Source organism: Paramisgurnus dabryanus, chromosome 11, assembly GCF_030506205.2.
Source record: "Paramisgurnus dabryanus chromosome 11, PD_genome_1.1, whole genome shotgun sequence".
Taxonomy (NCBI): Eukaryota; Metazoa; Chordata; class Actinopteri; order Cypriniformes; family Cobitidae; genus Paramisgurnus; species Paramisgurnus dabryanus.
This window is the reverse complement of record NC_133347.1, coordinates 27,828,638-27,850,484: the sequence shown is the minus strand read 5'-3', so window position 1 is coordinate 27,850,484 and position 21,847 is coordinate 27,828,638. Positions and strand designations below refer to the sequence as shown.

Genomic DNA, 21,847 nt, shown 5'->3' with positions numbered 1-21,847 from the left:
CAGATCCTCACCTTGACACCCAAACCTTCCTTAAGGGTGGGTGTTAAGGCATGTTAACTTTGGTTTGATTTCCTAACCAAACGAAAAAATGTTGATACGCCTACAGGTAGTCCTTCAGTCAGGTCACGACAGTTGGTTTTGTCTTCAGATAAAATCTCACCCAACCAACTATGAAATATTCAACTATAAACATAAATTGTGCTAATTAAATTGTATATAAAATATTTGATTTTGCCATTAACTGTTAAAGTTGTAAATTAAAGTTGTCAGCTGTCCGGAATTGGAGAATTTTGTGCCTTGGTTCAACTTTATGAAACACTTTAGAATGGTTTTCTGAAGTTCAACAGTTCTGCTAGACCTCTTCTAATTCTAACATAAACTTTTAGTTTTATCATCCATTGGTATCTGAACTAGGGTTGTGCCGATAGACGACATCATCGTCCATCGTGATGGTTGACTGACATCACGATGGAGAGACACCATCGTGATGCCACGCCCCCTCCCCACTCCGCTGCGAGTCCACATACACTTACTCTCTTCTATATAGACTATAGTTAACCTAATATCTTTGCGTGAATTGCTCTATAAATTAAATAGAAGACGTGAGACGTGACGTGTGTTAGTCTGTGAAAATATCCTGTCAGGCATTTGATCTTGACTAGGGATGGGCACGGATATTCGAATATTCGAATGGCAATAATAATTCGAAATTAAAAAATGCTATTCGACTGTTTGTTTGTTTTTAATGTGCCACCAAAGGGTAACAACTTATTTAATGCTTTTTCACTTCATCTATACTGTCTTTTACAGACTTAAATGTAAAATATACATGAACATTAATTTGTATGTATTTCTGATTGTTTGGCAATGCAGATTGCAGACGAATTTAAGTTTTTCATTTTATCTCCGGGTTTGTCCGCGGCGCGCCGTATTTGGCCACTGGCTCAGTGAGGGCTCGCTCACGTGTTATTAAACGTGCTTCTCCGCCGCCCGAATCAACACATCATGAGAGATTTGTAAGCTTTCTGTTATAAAGTCTACATTATTTTGTTAATACCGAGACAGACGCGGAGAACGAAATGAAACGGAGAACATTTATTATATGCGGTGCTCTTTCGAAAATGAACCGGATAACTGCACATGGCAGTTTAAAGCAAAGCACCGTCTTTGTAAAATGTTGTTAAAATAAGCTAACGTTAGTAACTTTGCACAGTCAAAAATAATGTATCGAGCAAGTTTACGTTATTTGTAAAATAATGTTAAATACAGATTTTCAATCTTGTTCAATCCGTCTGTTGTTTTTATCGGATAACCATCATCAGGAAGAGTTTTCTCCGCAGCACCGGCATTATTGTATCTAGTCAGAAGAACGGGCTTTTCACCGAAGCAGGTAGGATAAATAGGGTTTTCTTTATTCACAAATACGTCAAACAAAACTGAGAAGATATTTATATGGCGACTGAGCAGTCGGTTATGTAGATGTGTTTTTTCGTTTGCTCCGGGCTCTTGGTGTTTTGAGTCTGTTTAAATGATGATAGCCTACTTTGTCAAGTCCTCAAACTTTAAACTTCGCAAGTCCTCAAACTTCGCTTAGATTTGGGGTTAGTGTATAATATTTGGTATAATATAATGTATGTAACATCAAACAGTAATGAATTAATACTAACGACCGACTTGAAACTAAGGATTTGACTAGACTTCGCTCCGCATTAAGTTTTAACGCATTTTTATCTGAAGGATATTTTTTAAGAAGAATTTAAAATATATATATATATTTTTTTTTACAATGTTTTCAACTTAATATATATATACATACAGAATATAAGTTTAGCTTGCTGTGGATATTTCCTAATTATAAGCCTTCTGTGAAATTATGACAAAATGAAAAATACGAAACACGCATGTCTTAATTAACATAATTTAAATAAACGAATATTCGTTCTTTAAGAGCTTAAATATTCGAAATATTAAATATTTAAAAAATTAGTAAATTACTGGAAAATGCCCATCCCTAATCTTGACATTGCTAGAATCTTGTCTTTTTACATGTTGTACATTTATCTTAAAATATTTAATTTTGTACAAGAAAACAGCCCATAGGCTATTAATCATTTATTAGTAGCGTTTTGTAGTGTCTCGGGAGATCGTGCTCATTGTTACATTGAGGCTATACTGCACTGAAGCGGCGGATTAAGATATAAACCCAGAATTCAGGGAACGTCAAGAACAAGAAAATGGGAACAACACTCCGACCGAAACGCGGGATTTACATTCACAGACCATGTTTAAATTTAGATGTGTCTGGCCCTGTTTTAATAAGCTGCGGATTGAAGTGCTGGCTGCTCCCCGCGGTGCTGAAGACCCGCTCTCTGACGGAGTACTGCTGGTGGCACATATGCACAGATATTTACGTGCAAAATTTGGAAAGCGCGGAGGAGTCGTTGGGTTAGTAAAATAATGAAATTATAGCTTTTAAAAAGAAAAAAATATTTATGTAAAGAGATTAAAAAGTGCTCAAAAGTGCACAACTCTTCTTCAGTGGATTAAAGCTACTTTTTCCCCTTATGTGCAACCTATAGGAAAGAGACATTAGTTGGGATAGTAAAATAACAAAATTATAGATTTTAAGTACAGAATAGTATTTATGTAAAATATATATTAAAATAAAAAGTGCACAACTCTTCTTAAGTGGAAGTAATAAAGTAAAATAACGAATAATAATTATATAATAACGAATAATAACGAAAAATTAAAATACCCCCCGCCTAACGATATCATCGTCCATCGCGATGGTTTACGTAACCATCGTCAACTGCCAATTTATGGGGACATCGCCCAACCCTAATCTGAACCCTTTCAACTTTAACAGAACCCTTATTTCCAATAAACGCTTTTAGTGTGTGACCATAAGCCCAACATCTCTACAAAATCACCATTTCAAACTTCCACCAAAGCCCTACAAAAGCAACAGCCATGAAGTTGGTGTCCTTTTAATTTAGATAATATTTAGGCGCAATATAGACGGCATGTTTCATTAATGAATGCACCATTAAAGAGATACTATACAGATGAATAAAACAAGCTCTTCAGGGAGTGGAGTCGTGATGTTACAGAGGGTGATGCAAGTTCATGTTCAACAAGTGTTAGAGATTTACAACCTATGACAGTCTATTTAAATGTATTCAGCGTTATATGACTAATGATGGGGAAATACAAAAAAATAAAGACACAAGTAGGTAAAAGGTCACTTTGACTTAAACAATTGATGATTGTATGACGCACAGATATATGTAAGGGAAGAGAAATCTCCTGTATGTGGTTTCATTGGTCTTGGACGAATATTAACAAGTTAAGCACAAACAGAACTTAAATATCAGTAACACTGCCAACTTATACTTAAAAATGAAGATAAATAAAATTAATAAAACTGATAATATTTGAGCAGGTCCTCTTCTGTTGTTTATTTTTATAGTGCTATTTATTCACTTAAATGTTAGCCTGTCTATTTTAGACTAACTGGCAGTTTACATAAGGCGAGTTCTTGTATTCTGTCTGGCCTTTTTTAATCGTCGGTGTATAGACACATGCAGACGGGCGTCTTTGTGTTACATCTTCCTATTTTAGCATCTCTCCAAGAGCATCGCATTTAAAATGCTTAAAACACAACATAAACATCTTAAAATTAAAAGGCTCAGATGAAAGGAAAGTCTAATATCCACTATGAATAGCACGGAGAATTAACAAAGTAGTTTTTTAACAATTTTCTTTAAATAAAAGAAATATCTCAAAATTACAACACCAGATTTACTAACAGCTTGTGTCAGCGCAAACCATCATTTTAGCGTTAAAAAAACGACAAATTAACTAAAAGCGCGCAGTTGATAATTAGCTCTGTAAAGGTGTGGCCTAGTTATTTTTGCGACTGACCTTATTGCATGTGCATTCGTAGGAGTTTCCCTTTCAGACGCAAAACTTTTGGGAGGAGAGTATTCACGCCTTGCAAATTATCCAAAAATATACTTTGTCAGGCCATATATTTTTAATTTGTAGGAGGAAATAAAAAACAACTTGGATCCCTTAACTAGGAGTCGTCACGCAATGCTAGGTGTAAACTTCTTGAAACTATTAATTATTTTTTGTCCTATGGGTTTGTTAGCTGGGATTTCACAGTCCACATTTGCACCTGTGTTGTGTGGTACTGAAGGAGCTGCACCTAAGGAGTCACAGCTCTGCCTATTTGGGACCTGCTCTAATTTGCATTGCTCTTAGTAGATTGCATTGGAAATTATGAAAGTGAACTGTTGCGCCCATGCTATTTAATTTGCACCTTTTTAGTAAATTAACTGTAGATATTTTATCACCCATTGGCGCTTTTTTGGAATTGCGCTCTCATGCTAATTTGCCTCGTTTAGTAAATATGGCCCCAAGTTGGCAGTCCTAATTTCATGATATGATCTTTTCAGTTCATTTTTTTTATTGCACATTTATACAACATATTTTTCTGTTTTTCACTAGCAGTTGGAAATAATATTTGCCTGGCAAAAAGAGCTTTTAATCGACCAGTGGCGATTGTTAAAAAAAGGTTCATAGTAGTGGATGCGGTCAATGTGTTGCCCAACCTTAACTGATTTACAAAGACTGACACTTCACTGAGACCAGTGTTCAGCTAGTTACTCTCTAAAAAAATTATGTATTACTCATAAGTATTTACTCCTTTCAAAAGTAATATTATTACTTTACTTATTACTCACAGCAATTAGTTACACTGCTGTTTACACTTGGCATTAACATGCGTTTTCGTCGCTCGGATCACAAGTGGACGACGTTAATGCCAGGTGTAAACGGTGTTCAAAACATTTTGAACGCGTCCACTTTCGACCACTTTCAACCACATCCAGAGGTAGTCGAAACCACTTTCGATCGGATCGCTTTGGAGTTGCGGAACGCAAATGTGGTTGAATGTGTTCGGATAGCCAAATGCGACCGCCTTCTCTCCGCCCATTTATCTAATCTGAGGTATTAAACCCAAGTTTTACGTTTTTTTTTTTTACTTCTGGAGTGAACATATGGTGAACAGCACTATTTTTAGCTTTTCATTGATAAAACTACTGCAGGTGTTCTCCGTAGTTTCGTTTTGAAAGCGTGAAAGTTGCGCGATCCTATTTCATCAATTGTGCTGAAAATTCAGAGAAAGCTCCAACATATAAACGTACAACACTGTGCAGCATGTTTACTTGCTTAACAAGCAGCGGACTCCGACATTATATTAGTTTGCGTCCATATAAACACATAATTACTCCCGCTCGCGTTTGAATGACAGCAGAGAGACTCGCCCACCGTCTCACAGACCACCCCCTCACAGTATTCAGGACAGAAGCGGTCGAAAGTGGACAAAAGAGACTGATTTAAATACCAGGTGTAAACGTAATGTGTCTCTCTCGTCCACTTGTGATCTGATCGATGAAAACACATCTTAATACCAAGTGTAAACAGCCCCCTAGTTACATTACTTTTCCATTACAACCCAAAAATTAGGCAATTGAATTTTTTTCCCAGTGTGTGAATCCATGAAAGTTACAGATAAATGAAAAGTACAACTATTTTTAAACAACTTTTGAAATTTAATAAAGCAGTAATATATATACCAGGGGTGGGCATCTAGGGCCACAGTCCTGCAGAGTTTAGCTTCAACCTTAATCGAACAAACCTGAATGTCATTTCCAAATAGTCCTGAAGACTTCAATTTGATTTTTCAGCTGTGTTTGATTAGGGTTGGAGCTAAACTCTGCAGGGCTGTGGCCCTCAGGACCAGGAGTTGCCCACCCCTGATATATACTAAAATCTGCAATGGTGCTCAAGCAGGTGGAATCAACCAACATGTTGTCAAAACAAAAAAAAATGCTAGCTTCCTGCGTTGTTGATGTTGTGACAAAAAAGTAACTAGTCATTTTTTGGGATGGTAACAGTAATATATTACAAAAAAGTTTAGTAATTAGTTACACTACTATTTACCAGGGAAAGTAATATTATTACTAGTAACTAGTTACTGTCCAACACTGACTGAGACCTATGTAATCTTCTTCTTAAGGAATGGCAGAATATCTTGTTAAACTTGTTAACATAGACACAGCACAATAGCATTACATCTCCCATCTCCTGTTCTGACACAACTGTCTTCAAATAAAAAGCAACAATTAGCCGTCCGGCCCCCTTTGACTCTTTCTCATGCACAGTTTCGTAATTACACTGGAGACAGGCTGCGGTAGACCTGGAGAGGAAAAATGTTCCAGTGCTGCTATTGCACCTCTCAGTCTCACGCACACTATTATTGATGTGACAGAAGTACGGCTGTAGAAGATTGATGGACAGCTGGGAATGACAGGAGCGCAATGATGCCGGCTGCGTCAAAGCAAAGGTGTGTGAGCTAATGAGACGGAAAAAGAGGGGTGTGAGGGAGGGTTCGTGTGGAGAAAAGAAATGATGTTCACGTATGGGAACGTCGTATGTGTGTTTGTTTCCTCTGATGACAGCTCAATCAACCAGATAATCTGCACTACCGAAAGAAAATAAGTTGACATGTTTTAAGTTAAGGGAAAATGTAGCCGATCATATAATGTTTAGACAATTATCGACTGATTACAAATTATTCGGCATATCTGGCTACTTCCCAAAAAATTAAAAACAAAACGATAAACTTGAAAAGATTTTTCTTAATTACTGATGTCGAGATATTCTTTTCAAAATATAAAGACATTTATGAAAATAAAGAAATTAAATGCCCAGGACAATAAATATCGGTCAATTAAACAGTTTAGCAATTACTATACAAAAATATCTGACCACAAAAAAGTGAAGAGTGAAAATTGGATTTACAAAAAAATAAAAATAAACTGGTAACACTTAAAAAAAATTACATTATTTTCCAACTTAAATTTTCTGACTTTAAGTGAAATATTAAAGAGTAAAAAAAACTTTAAACTCTTATTTTTTTTTACTTTTTTAATTAAATTAATATTTTAAATTAATCCAACATTTACTTTATACAGTTTACTAAAAAACTGTTTACTACTAAAACAACATTGGTTGTATAGCTGACTAACTGGCACCATTCCAAGTAAAGCATAGCTCAAATTTATCATGCCACGGTTATGCACACACCATCATGGAAAACTTTAAGTCATTCTCTAGTGAACTTGCTTGTAAAGCTTTAGAGCTGACTCACTCAAGTTTACTACTGCCAAAATGACATAAACAGACATCACTCAAAGCACTGAAAGAAAAAAAGAGAAAGTTAAATGTTTCATCTGTGTGCTGACGTAGGAAGTTTGATTTCGTCAGATAGGTGAGTTAATCCTTGTAAGTAGGTCATACGTAAGGAGTATTGCTCAACTAGTTCTTTTTAACAAACACGACAACTGATTTGACTGAGGAAATCTAATTGGTATTTTAAGTGCAGGCAACTTAACTGATTGGTAAAAACGAAGGAAGAAAACATGAAAGCACAATCTACAAATCTTAAAGGAACAGTTCATCCAGATAATTAAGTCACCTTTATGCCATCAGAGAATGTAATATCAACCATATTTGAATATAGCACTAATATGTATTATTTTATTTTTGCTAAATAAGCTCAAAATTAATAATTGTTTGGTCACACGCAACTTTTGTTTCACTTTAGAAGACTTTATTGGAGTGGTTTGGATTACTTTAATAATGGCTTTTATGACAGATGTGTGGGCTTTTTGGAGCTTCAACATGTCAAGTCCCATATAAGCCAAAAATTTGATAAATAAAAACCTGACGACATAAGGGCGAGAAATTTTTTTGTACAAACAATTTCTTAAGGACATTTTGTGAAAGCTACTTTAAAACTATTGTTTGTCAAGCTGCAGTGGTTGGGTAGTTAGGTAAACAACACACTGGTGCCAGTTTACTATAGGGGGATATCTTTAACTGTATATTTAACTGTATCTTTATTTTCACTAACAAGTAATTCCAACTTTTTAATGTTACATATGAAAGTGAACAAATTTAGTAAATAGAATCTGGCTTTTCAACAATACATAGGCCTATCAGAGGATCAAATATAGGACAAACCAAAACCCCACAAACCCTGTCATGTGAGGAAAAGCACGTGCGCAACTGCGCATGTTAATGTAAAACTATGATGGTGATAATAATAATAATAACTATCGCCAACTATGTCAAAAGCCGCTTTTGTCGATACACAATAGTAGGGATGCACCGAAATGAAAATTCTTGGCTGAAACCGAAAACGAGGAAACCAAGGCCGAAAAACCGAAATAAATTATTATGCCAATTATTAGTACAAATGCATTTATGGCTATCACTGTGTACTAACTTTACTAGCGGTGTGTGACGGATCACAAAACTCATGGTTCGGATCACATTACAGTTTTTGAGGCACGGATTGGATTATTTTTCAGATCAGCAAAAAGGGGATGGGGAAAATCTAATAACAAATAAAGAAATTGCAAACATTTATAAAAAAGAACAAAGTTGCACATTAATAAGGGCTTACATTAGCATTAGGTACAGAAATCAAATTAAATGAGTCATAACACTGTCTTTATTGTATAAATTTTACATATTATTTTTAGAGTTACAGAAGTGATTTTCTCTTTGTCTTGGGTTGTTTGATTATCATTAATGACACAGACTTAAGTAGGTTAATTGAGGTTACTGTCTCTTTAAGAACAAATAAGCTGAGACTGTAATCTATACATACACTTAAGACATAAACAAATGTTTTTATTATAAAGAATACTTTGGAGATAATTTTGTTTATATGTGTCCTGTCAATAATAGAAATATTTTATGTTCGCTTGTTTGCGTCTTACTCGTGTGTGCACTATTGAGGGCACTTAAATGCGTGCACACACAGAGACCGAGGGCGAATCCCAAACAGCGCAGCATAAAAACAGTCCGTTGTTTTCATTGCTTTATTCGGCAAATGTATGTTAATGGACTACAGTATGAGACACATTTGTGCGACTCTCTCTAAAGTTTACACACCAAGAGTTCTGATCTTTGAAGGGCGTACTCACTGTGAGGATCACGTCTGGACCGGACACAACCGCATGTGCCTCTGTGCGTACAGACAACTGCTCACTTTAGCGCCTTTTTGCGGTTAAATACATCCACACCGCATACATGTTGCTTCAGACAAGCACGTGTAGGTCGCGGTTTCTGTTTGCGTCATCACAACATTTCGACCGTATTGTTTCGGTGATAAATGTCTTTCGGCCGAAAATGCTCTTTCTGGCCATTTTCGGCCAAAAAATTTTCGGTGGCCGAATATTCGGTGCATCCCTACACAATAGTATTGTCTATCGGCACAACCCTATTGGGTGACCGTGTTAAATTATGCCGCCTTGCTCAAGTTGTGTGACATTAGAAACAGTGATGTAAAATTATTGTTAACAAAAAAGTAGTTGTTTTTGGATAAGCAACACTATTTTGAAACAGGTGTGCTAATGGCAGGCCACTATAAAATGTATAGATGGTTTCATTGGACACATGCACGTTGTTGCGGTAGGACGTCTGGCTGAAACCTAACATCTGGTCTCTGTTTGTTCAATGGTCTGACTTTTTCCTAAACTTAACTCTGGAACAAATACCTTGTAGAAAATAACAAATGTTTTGGGTTCTTAAAGACGAGGAGAGACAGCGATCATGGATCACCGCTATGTGAAGGGAGCTTTGGCAGCCGATCCGTAGTTAACATTGTATAAGTTAACTTTACACAGTAATGTTAGCTCGTGCCATTTTTAAAACGCTTTAGCAATGATTTGAACTAAGATAATCTACTTGTTATCAGAAATAAACGACTCTAGAAGGACTCTGTTGTTATTGATTCATTGTGGAAGTTTACCAAAAGTTAAGTTTGATACCTGAACGCCGTTTATGTATGTTGTTACAGCTGAAACAGTCTTTAGTAGGTAACATTGCTGCTTTTAGTTTAGTTACTCTGCATCCAGAATGAGAATTTTTTTGTAAAACCTAATTAACTCATGCCACTATCTTTTCTCACAATGGAGACCTGTTAAAAGAGCCCTAAAAACTAGGTCAAACATAGACCTGCAGTTTTTCCCGCAGGCCATAACTCTTGTTATACGGACAGCTCTCTCAACACCCTTTTGTACAGAACATACTCATTCATTTCCATCCACAGAAAAGACTTCCTATCACGCAATAATTAAGAATTTGTTGCACTGTTGCATATCACTTGACTGCTTTTGTACTTTGCGAACAAAATTTTCTAAAATAAATAAGCCCAAATAATACCCACTTATCTACAGATCTACGATATAGACTATAAAGCTTTTTGATTGTTTGCATTTATTGCTCCTTAAAAAATGCATGTGTGCACAGGGATGTAGTGTTTTTTTTTACAAAATAACATCGTCATCAACGAGCCTGGCATACATAATACAACGCAGATCTTTTTGACAGTACTGTTGGGTGAAATTTTTCAAAACTGCCAAGGAAAAACATTTATTTTACTACATCGTTGTTGTGTAAACGTAACAAATTGTGTGTTTTTGTGGTTCTTTATGGAGCTCAGAAGTGTCTGTCTCCATGAACTTTTATTGGAAAAGAAAAGCGTGAACACACTGCTAAAATATCTGCTAAATTTCTTGTGTGTTGCATGAACAAAAGTCATATGGGTTTAAAACAGCATGAGTTTTAGTAAATTGTGATAGAGCTTTTATTTTATGAGAGAACTTTTCCTTCAAAAAGTCTATAAATTACTACAACTAATAACACTAGCTCTGTGGGGTAGTTTGAGTAGACTGCTTTGAGTCGTGATGTCAAGGTTCTGACAGGAAACAAGAAATACAGTAGGATGATTCTGTACTGTGGGAATCCAAGGCTGAGGTTCTTCACAAAGTAATTTTTACATATCCCCTTTTATAAGTCAAACCAAAGAAACTGGTCCCATGCTAAACATTTACTAATCTTTTATACCATAAAGACTGCTGTATAGTTTCCCTTTAACCATTTTAAGCCTAACCCTACCCCAAACCCTTTTTATAATTGTTTTTTTTAAGATTTGTAATGTATTCTTTTTATATTATGCAACGTAACTGAAAGAAATTTGTAGGAAAATTTTACTTACAATATAGCATTTAAAAGGCATTTTAGGCCGCAAATACAGTCATACCCCTAAACCCATCCAAAATAGTTTAAAATCATGTACTGTTAGAAATAAAAAGCATAACAGGTAACATTTGAGTAGGTAAATGAGTAAAATCAAATCAAAACACAAAAATCCAAGCAATGTATTCAAAAACACTTGGAGATTTTTATTAACTGTATGTTTTTATCAACTAGGCCTAAGCTGTAACCAAGTCACAAACTTGGCATTCAAGATATTTAGGGCATTATGGGAAAATACAAATTTTGGGCTTAATAAAAAAAACCGCGGGCACTGCGGAAAAACAGAAAATAAAATAATATTTGTGGAGCACATTGTTCAAAATAGAATGCGGTCTGGCATTAGGTCATTTTGGTTTGTCGATGTATGCATTATAGCATTTTAAGGAAACCTTTGGGACATCAAAATGAGTCATAATGAGAGACAATTAGCCTTCCATTTTAATCTGTTAATTACAATGTTGACCATCCAAACTCAGTGTAGAGATGATGGACATCATGTCGTGTCTGCATGCAGGTGAAGCAAAGTATTTTGGCGTTATTTTTTTCAAATGTACAGTTTTAGATATAGTTTATTTAGTTTAAGAAACTCATCTAGTTAGTGATGCATAAATGTAAAACCTCGCAAAAAGGGGTTAAAGGGGAAAAAATGAAAATTCTAATGTTCAAATGTTCCAACCCTGTATAAATATCTTTGTTTAGTTGAACACAAAGATATTTCGAGGAATGTTTGTAACAATGTACAATGTACATACAAGTAACTCTGTTGTTTGTTGTTTACTTAGGCTACGTGTCCACGTGAGCTCCTATTTTCATAAACGGACATTTCAACCTCTCCGGTTTCAAAAATAATATCGTGCACACATGTCAGTTTTTTTAGAAAAGTGTTCATATATGCCATCAAGAGAAGCTGAAGCCCACGTTAGCCAATCACAGGCGGCGCTGGTGGTGACGCGGACTGGTTCTTCGTGTTGGAGGGAGGAGTTGTTGCAGTAGGTGTTCGATGACGTCAAAGTACCGCAAAAGCGATTCGAAATTAGATCTCTACGTGTGATATCTCAACTCGCAGTACGTTGACATCATCCGTCTGACGGTTCTTGCAGCGCCACATGAAGTCAAACACACGTAAAATTGCTGACCTCCGAGCACTCGTCTCTGCTCCTCGACATAATGGAGCAGCTGTATTTGCAAATACAAACACACAAAATGAGTTTGCCCGAACATAAATGCGAGCTCTGGCGCAAACTGTGACGTTGGCCACCTTAACATCCGTTTGTCTCAGTTTACATGCAAGCATGCAAACAAAGGTTTTCAAAAAATCCACTTTGCTCTGAGTTTTTAAAATGAATCGGTTTCAGAGGCGAAATCTACGTTTACGTGTAAACAAAGGGAGCAAGCGAAGGTAAATGTCTCCGTTTTTCAAAATAACCATGTACGTGTAAAAGTAGCCTTAAAGGAACAGTATGTAGGATTGTGGCCAAAACTGGTATTGCAATCACAAAACTGGTGGCTAAAACTGGTACTGCAATCACACAGCTGGTGGCCAATACACAACATGACAACATAAACATCAGTTGAGGGCTGCAACTCCACTTTTTAAATGACAATATCCTGGCCAGACCACTGTTGTCAGTGATATAAGTATTTGAAATGAAAATTATTTCTTAATGTCTAGTGACATATCAGGGCCATTTTATGATTAATTGATATACATTTCTTACATACTGTTCCTTTAAACTTCTTTAGTAAAATTAACTAAATTATTTTTTGTCGAAATTACTGTTCACATAATATTTTTAATTAAACCCCCAATTTTTTATTTTTTTTTGAGTGCAAACAAAACAGTTTTGACGCAATACTGACTTCCACTGTATTTTTCAACTTGAGGGTAAATAAGTAACATAATTTTCATTTTTGGGTGAACTATCCCTTTAAGGATGTCTTGAATGGAACAACCTCAATCATTCAGTAAAATAAAAACGTATTAAAATGAATGGCTGAACATCTGAACCATACTGAAGAATCCACAAAACTGATGAAGAATCAATCTGAAAACTTTTTAAGTTCATGTCCCAACTTCCAGATCTAAAATCTCATTCGAAAAAACAGGGTTAAAGGTTAAAAATTAGACTGACTGCCCAACTGATGTCTAGAAATAAAATGGGTTTCTGTGATGATTCTTAACAGGGCATGCTAAATGATTTCTGTAGACTTGCTTTCATTTTTGTTCTAAACAAAATCTTCTCCCTTCTCATGCGTACAAAGTGATGAACGCTGCCCTGTTCTGAAATCTAAGGCCTCACACTATCGGCACGATCGCATGCGCCAGCAACAGAAGTAATGACAGAGGTACAAACAAAGCTCCGTTCAGACTTGCACAAAAAATTACGTAGAGAGAGGCAAACTTGACTCACGCTACACATCAGAGCGAGTGGAGAACTCGGCTAACGGAAGCGCTATCTGGTGCGACTGCAGTTTTATACGCTGGGATCTTATCTCAATGGAGCACAGAGACTCGGTTGACGACTAGGGAACGACAATTATTGCCGTGATGACCCCAGTGTCAGTTTGTCAACGTCACTCTATCTTGCCAAATGCCCTGGCATGAATGCAACGGTCTGCCTGGTTCATAAAGGATCCTTTCAACATGAGCTTATTCAGGCCTTCACCCTGACGCTAAGAGCACTGGAGTGGAAGCCTCTTCTACCAGCCCCTGACCTTTCAGTTAGGCCCTGTGACGTGATTTCAATTTCCACATCATAGAAGTCGAAGCTCTGGACATGCAAATGGCGGAACGTCTCATAAGAAGAAAAAGAAAAAGCCGGAAAAGCTACTCTCTGGACGTTTTGTTCAGTTTGTATCGTCATACTGCAGAATAATTTTATGAGTTAAAGTCAAGAGGGCAACTTTATGAATTAGGATATTATTTACATTTTTTGCCTTATGACGAAGAGGATTATGCAATTAAGTAAATTTCACATGTAATGGGGTCATAAAGCCTTGAGACAAAATTAATGCTGCATAGTCTTGGTACATAAACCTATAAATGTTGTTCATCATCAGTTTGAAAGTACATTAAGTAAATACATTGTGCATCCTAAAGCCTGATTTATACTTCTAAGTCAGACCTACATTGTTCCTTCTAGGCTGTAGGCTACACTTCAGTTTTCATTTATACTTCTGACCTGATGGAGGAGTTTTAACAAAATTACAACACTTGCTGTCCAAATAGATTTAATGTGTTGTTACATTTTTGGGGAGGTTGTGGGTCAGGATACGCAACTATCTTGGGCAATGCCATCCACTCGACACAGAAATATAAATTGGATTTTTTTACCATGTTAACTGTTTAAGCCCTAGTTCCATTTTAACACATGCGAGGGTGAGCATGATGCAAATTTTGTATGCGCTTTGCTGGATTTTTGTAACCGTGGCGTGCATACATTATACACGTAGGTCACGAACGGACATACAGGAGAATGTAGTATGTAGCCCAGGAGAAACTATGGCTGGGCTGATACCACTTTTTCTTGTCTGATACCGATGTCGATACCACAAGCTTTAGTATCTATCGATATCAAACCCTGATCCAATAACATGTCTATCGTCCTTTTAATCAATTAAGCTGCGAATAACACATTTGTAAGCCATAAAAATGTAAAGAAAATGTGTGAAGTAAACCATAACTTAAGTATGATAAACATTGAAAAGTACCTCCGAACAGGTCTCATCTATTTTTAGCTTATGCTTAGCTACGGTTTCTACTTGCCGCACTTTACAGCATGTTGCTTATGTCACGCTTTTACGGCATGTTGCGCAGTAAGTCGCCCTTACGCCAAGTAGCCATGACAGTAAAGGTCCGTGTTGGTATCGGATTGTTCTCCCAGACTTCTACAATATTCGATCCGGCCATTTTGGCAAATATCAGACTAGTATCGATTAGGGGTGGCACGGTTCACAAAACCCTCGGTTCGGTTCGTATCACGGTTCTATGGTCACGGTTCTCGGTTCAGTACGGTTCTTGTTGTTATTTTTTCTTTAAATTTTTAACACTCCAGAAATGTTTTATCTTATTAATTATCCATAATTTAGGATACAGTATTAAAAAAAAAGTTATATCATGTAATCATGCACAAACTGAATTTGACTTTAAGCACATTATTGGGACCATCTCTGAGGAAAGCCCGATGAGATTTTGATAGAGCAAGAGGGAAGACATTGATGATTTCAACATGCTTTTCATTTATTTGGCAAAAAAGGGAATGTGTATTGCCATCTACATGAACTTTATGTGCATTTTTAGCACACAAAGATAACTTGCATTTATTAAAATGCCAACTTCAGTGTAGCTCTTAGGTTTATCACTGAGAGGCTGCTTTAATACAGAGAGTATATGTGGACGAGAGAGAAACACAACGTTTACACCTGTAATATTTAAATCCGTCTCTTTTGTCCACTTTTGACCACTTCTGTCCTGATTACTTTGAGGGGCAATTTATGAAATAAGATCGCGCAACTTTCACACGCTAGCAAAATGAAACTACGCGGAAATTAGCCGCTTTAATTTTATCAATGAAAGGCTAAAAATAGCGCTAAAGACGTAAAACAGTACCTCAGATTGGATAAATGGTCGGAGAGAAGGCGGTCTCCTGTGGCTGTTCCAGCACATTTAACCCATAGACTGCAGTTCAATCTATTGTTTTATTTCCGCTGTCATCATAGGTAACATGAAATAAAAATATGTTTCCACACACCAAACTTATACGACGCTGGCGCATCCTCCAACTGCGGGCAGACCTTTTCTCTCCCACTTGCCATTTCTATACGTAACATAACCTGCAGTACTTATACTCCAAACCAGTCACCTCTTCTTTCGCGCGAAAGGGAAACACGCTATCCGAGGTCACATACAGGGCATGAGACTACATTGCGCATGCCATGAACCGTTGAACCGTGCGGTACACACGCGCTCCGAACCGAGACAAGCGAACCGAACGGTTCGGATTTTTTTCATGGACCGTGCCACCCCTAGTATCGATACAGAATATCGGATCGGCCCATCCATAGGAGAAACATTGCATTTTGTTGCAATGGCCATGTGTCGAACGTCCTTGTAGACGAACGAGTCAAATAAACTATGCTTTGCAAGGCTGTGCATTCGACCATGCTCGTATGTTCGCGTACACATAAAGAACTATACTCCGGGCTTTACTATACTAAAATGCCAGAAAGCGGATGAAAACCTTCGGTACATATGCAGTATGCCTGGGTTGCCCTATAAGAGATGAAACACATCTTTGTATTTCATAATATCCCTATTCACACAGCACTTTGGTCTTTCTGTAAAATTGGAAGAGAGTGTGAACACAAACATGTCATGTGAATGTTCTGGGATCGCTCCCGTAAAGAGGACCTAGTAACATTGCCATAACATTCACGGAACGTGAACAAGAGGCATTCTGTTTGAACAAGAGGCAGGAACTACTGTATGTGGTAAGGGGCTTACCGTAGTTAGGACGCGTGTGTCATCGCAACAAGAAGTTATGGTTCAGTTCTTTGACACAGGGATTTAAACGCAGATCATCATTCACAACAAGAAATGTCAGCAAACCGGACTGAAGCAAAGATCAAGGAGCTGCTTACTATCAGCACTAAAGTTGAGATCATTCACCAGCATGGCAGAACAGTGCATCACACGCTCCTTATAATCTTGTCATAAACAAATATGCATACGCCTGGTTTCTCCAGAGAAAAATATCGAATAATTCGCAAACTTCAGACGCTGTGGAAAAAACCTACCAAGTGCAGGAATGTGTCACTTGTCCTTACGGGATCTTTTCGGTATGTGTGTGAATGCATGCACAGATTCCGAAAAATCACTGGCAGTATGAATGAACCAAAAACCAACCGATCTGAACGCATTTTCCGTAATCTCTGTGTAAAAATGGCTTAAGACTTAAGCCTGTTGCGATAATGACTATATTGACTTATCGCATGATAAGTAAACATGACCTTGGTGTGTTTTTTTTTTTTTCGAGAGGCGATATATTGGCATAGTGTTTACATGTGTGTTTATTTGCATAAAAATGTATGTCATTAACATTTTAGCTGATCACGATTGCATCTGTCATTGCTGTCTGTTTCAGAACAGTGGCACACGCAGTTCAGGGTCCACATGTGCGCGCGCGCACACACACACGCACACGCACACGCACACACACACACAGAGAAAGAGAGCGGACAGTGACTGGCGAAGAGAGCATTACTCCAGCTGAAATTTCGTGTTTTTCTGTAAATACATAAAAAAAAAATCTGACTGGAATAGGTTTCAAAGCTACAACCTGCATCTACGACCTGAATGAGTTGTGAGGAGAGGAAATTAACATAAACGAGCCGGCATGTCTAATCTGTCCAAAAACAGAGGCAATGAAAATAGCTATACAAATAAAAAGTCATCCGAGACATAAGCATACTAGCATCTAGTGTTTAGATCTAAGGTATAGCCATTATAAATGTGACATCACAGGAGTAACACTCAACTTACTTACTCATTTAGCTGACGCTTTTATCCAAAGCGACTTACAATTGCTATACATGTCAGAGGTCGCACGCCTCTGGAGCAAACTAGGGGTTAAGTGTCTTGCTCAGGGACACAATGGTGTGTCACAGACACAGTGGATTTGAACCCGGGTCTCTCACAGCAAAGGCGAGTGTCTTATCCACTGCGCCATCACCACCCCTAAATCAATAAACCCTGTGAATCTGAGAGATACACCGAACAATAACTATTAGCTGTTTAAAATTTAAATGCATATTTTATAATATTTATTTATGTTTTCATATATTTAGAATATTTTTTTTTCTTACATTCCAATTTCATATAACTATTTCATATTTTTCACCCTAATATTCTTAAAAATCTAAGTTGTGTTCTTAGAAAGAATTTACTTGCATTATTATGCCATTTAATTAGTGACATTAAATGGTCTTAAAAGACAATACTATCGACTATCACCATTATTTCTGGGACAAATAACCAACTTAGGAAAAGTAGCTATTATGACAGGACTGTGGTTTGCACAGTGGGATGGTGGGCCATTGTTGTTAGCTTCTATCTAGTTTTTTATATTCATAGTTTCTGTTCTCCTCTATGACTACTGCTTTAAAGTAGTACTGTCCAGAGGTGGGTAGTAACGAATTACATTTACTTCGTTACATGTACTTGAGTAAATTTTTTGGGTAAGTAATACTTTTAGAGTAAATTTAATGATGGGTACTTTTTACTCTTACTCAAGTACATTTCTAGTGAAAAAACTGTACTTTTACTTCGCTACATTCGGCGGCGTTACTGCGCTACTTTCAAATTGTACTAATTAAGGAATATATATTTTTTTAAAGTTTATAGGGCGTGTTCGAAAGTTTCGCGAGACAGGCTGCGTCACCCTGTAGCGCGCGCGACCGCGCGTAGATGACAGGAGAAGCAGATGAGGGCGCGTGTGCATTGTGCGAGATATCGGAGGCAGATCATGCATGGCGGCTTCAAGTTCGGTCTATGTTTTCACTCCAAGAGGTCAAAAAGAATAGTTTCATAATGCGATGCATGCTTTGTTCAGTAAACGAGCTGACATCTCAGCGTACAGGAATTAAAGATCCAACCTGAAGTAAGTGTCACAGTATTGTCTATTTGAACACTATTAATGGTCATTTCACACACTGTCCGAGTTTTTTTGCCATATGCACTCTTGTGCAAGCGATGACAAACCCTAGTGTTAGTTAAACCATACAAACAGCACGTTCATCTGCACATTTCCGTATAATTTCCCCAATGAACACCAAAATGTAAGGACGTCTTGCATTTGTACACAAATCCTGACACTTAACTAATGTGTAGAAAATACATTCAAATAAACGGGATTGTATTTTATTTAAATCCTTCTAAAAGCATGAATGAATAAAAATAAAAGAATAAAGTTTGATTTTAAAGAAACATATATTATATATTATAATAAATGTAGAGTTGATTTGCTCGTGTTTATGTTCAGTAATTGCACTTTAATGGCAATGAAAAGAACCTATTCATATAAAAACATGATAACAAACAGACACACATGTCCTTTTTTGTTTACTGTTTGCATGTTTAAAGGCAGATGCTGACAAGTTTTTGTTGTGAACATGAAAATAAATACAGAGTTAACCGTCAGAAAACATCTGTGTGTGTGTTTGAGATTTTTTCTCAAATGACACGTTATGTGATGTTAATGTCCCTTTTTAAGGAGAGGTTTGTGAAAACCCTCCAAGTAGTCTGAAATTCAGTGCTTTTGCGCTACTTCTTTATCAGATCGGAAGTAACGAGTAACTAACTACTTGAGTAGTTTTTTCATCTAATACTTTTTTACTCTTACTCAAGTAAATAATTAGATTGATACTTTTACTTTTACTTGAGTACATTTTTGTATAAGTACTTGTACTTTTACTTGAGTACAGATTTTGGGTACTCTACCCACCTCTGGTACTGTCCATAATGAACCCTTTTAAGTGATCACTTGAATAAGTGCTGTTGTCTGCACACATGGAAAGAAAAATGGCTGGTGAGCACAAAACAGAGACAAGCAGAGCATACTTTAGGCTTTGAGTTTCATTTTTGCAACATACTTCAATGCTATTCTCTAAAAATTAAACACATTGTGATTGCACACTGAAATTTAATTGGTAAAGGATTAGGGTTGCACAAATATATCGGCCAATGGTGCTTGCTATGCTGCTCAATGAATTACGGTGAAATGCCGCTACATACAAAAGCCAGAAGGCGCTCTAGGGAAGAAACCCAATATGCACTGCAGCTCCAGGAAATGGCTTACGGATATATTTATATTGCTGTTCTTTAAACCTTTTCAGGTATTTTCATGATAATAAAGAATATGTATAATGATGACGAGCGTTGCTTTCTTAAATGCAATTGATAAAGACTTCTGATCAAAAGCCGTAGTACATGAAATATCTGTGCGATTCTGAGTAGTTATCAGCCAGATATTATTAGAGTATATCTTCATTTATCGTCACATGCCTTAGGATCAAAATATGATTTTGACTATCTTTAAAAAAAAAAGTTAGTACAGTACTATCAAGTATTGTTTGATGATGTGCATAACATAAATACAACAACTAAAGCAAATAATAAAGATATGCCTTCACGTGATTGTTGAAGCACGATGGCCAATTATTATATTAGTCAAAAAGATCAACTAGCCAGTCCTTTGTGGTTTAATAGTTATGCTTTCCCCATTTATAAAAAGCAAAAGAAACAAACCAGGCAAAACAACGCAAGACACGAATGAGTGCTAGATTGTATTCAGTCTAAACACAGACTTGTTTACTGTACATATCACTAGACATCAGTGAAAGACAGTGAAATATCTCAATGATTAAAGTAAGAAAAAAAATCTGTAGTGAGTGTTCTTACTCAGAGACTGGTGAAGTGCACTACACTTAAAAATATGTGCACTAGTAGGTTCTTTAATGGAGCATCATTGCAGCATTTCAAGTTCATTTATGACTTTTTCTGTCGATTAGCATGTTGTTGTTGTCTGGTTACTTCAAACCACAAGTGTATTGATGGTTATCATAAGAACAAAAATATGTTAATCTTATGACAACAAGCTAAACCCACAGCTGCATACATCATTATCACGGTATAAGGTACTGCAAATAAAGTCTAAAGTATTTAAGAAGAAAAACACTAATCCACTCGTATGTAAACATACTGTATGACTCGTATGACTCGGAGGACTCGTGGGCTACTGTAACCAGGGAAAGAAACTCAGCTAACTAGCTGACTAACGATTTAAACTTACTGACATAAGAAATACACTAAGCTTAAATGTATATAGCTGGAATCGTAAACACCCAGAGTGATTTTATTCAATGTTTAAATCGTCGTTAAGTGAATTTAACCTCGCGAGCTCGCTAGTCAACAGTTGTTTCAAATCTCGTCAGCCGCCTGACAAGACATCAGTTTTAGTTCAAAGCGAGCCTATATCGTTTAGAAATGCTGTCTAGGTAGGTAACTCGCTGGGCTTTGAAACACAAACAACGGCACTTGACGCAGTGCGAAAACAAACGAATAACTCTTATTTATAAGCTAATACACCGGTCATGATACATACCAACTCATCTTGTTCTCAAATTCAATCCAAATTAGTCGAAATATCCTCCTTTCGATTCAAAATCATCGCCTTTCAGCCTTGAAGAGCCGAAGAGCGAGCAGGAAGTAGAGAAGTTTAGTCGAAGTCAGAGGTCGCGAGGATTTAAACTACGGCAAGCAAAGAGGTCAAACTACAGCCGCGCGACAGGTACCGTAGCCAAATTCGCAGTGTTGTTATAATGCATTTGTAACGAGAGAAATTCTCGCTTTTTCTTTCTTTTTAGATAGATTATTGACCATTATCATTATATATTGCATATCCATGGATCAAGAGTAAAAACTGTAAGTAAATATAGTGGTTTATTAACGTTGCAATGAACAAAACCAAGGTTTCCCAGACGATTTATTACTCAAAGGATAGTCTACTCAAAACTTTGTTTATTTTATTTTATTTTATTTTACTTTGTGATGTTTATCGTTGTTTAGAATGTTAACATACATAAAAGTAGCCAAGATTTCATAATA

The 21,847-nt window shown here is 36.7% G+C and overlaps 1 protein-coding gene across 1 annotated transcript in view; it reads right to left on the bottom strand.

The window, feature by feature from the left end:
* The window catches only part of bin3 (bridging integrator 3), a 78,766-nt gene extending 57,263 nt beyond the window's left edge, over positions 1–21,503 (bottom strand). The window contains exon 1 of the mRNA XM_065247673.2: positions 21,345–21,503. Within this exon, the coding sequence (XP_065103745.1) occupies positions 21,345–21,352 (8 nt within the window). The 5' untranslated portion in view covers positions 21,353–21,503. The remainder of the gene's footprint in view (positions 1–21,344) is intronic.
* Positions 21,504–21,847: the final 344 nt, after the last annotated feature.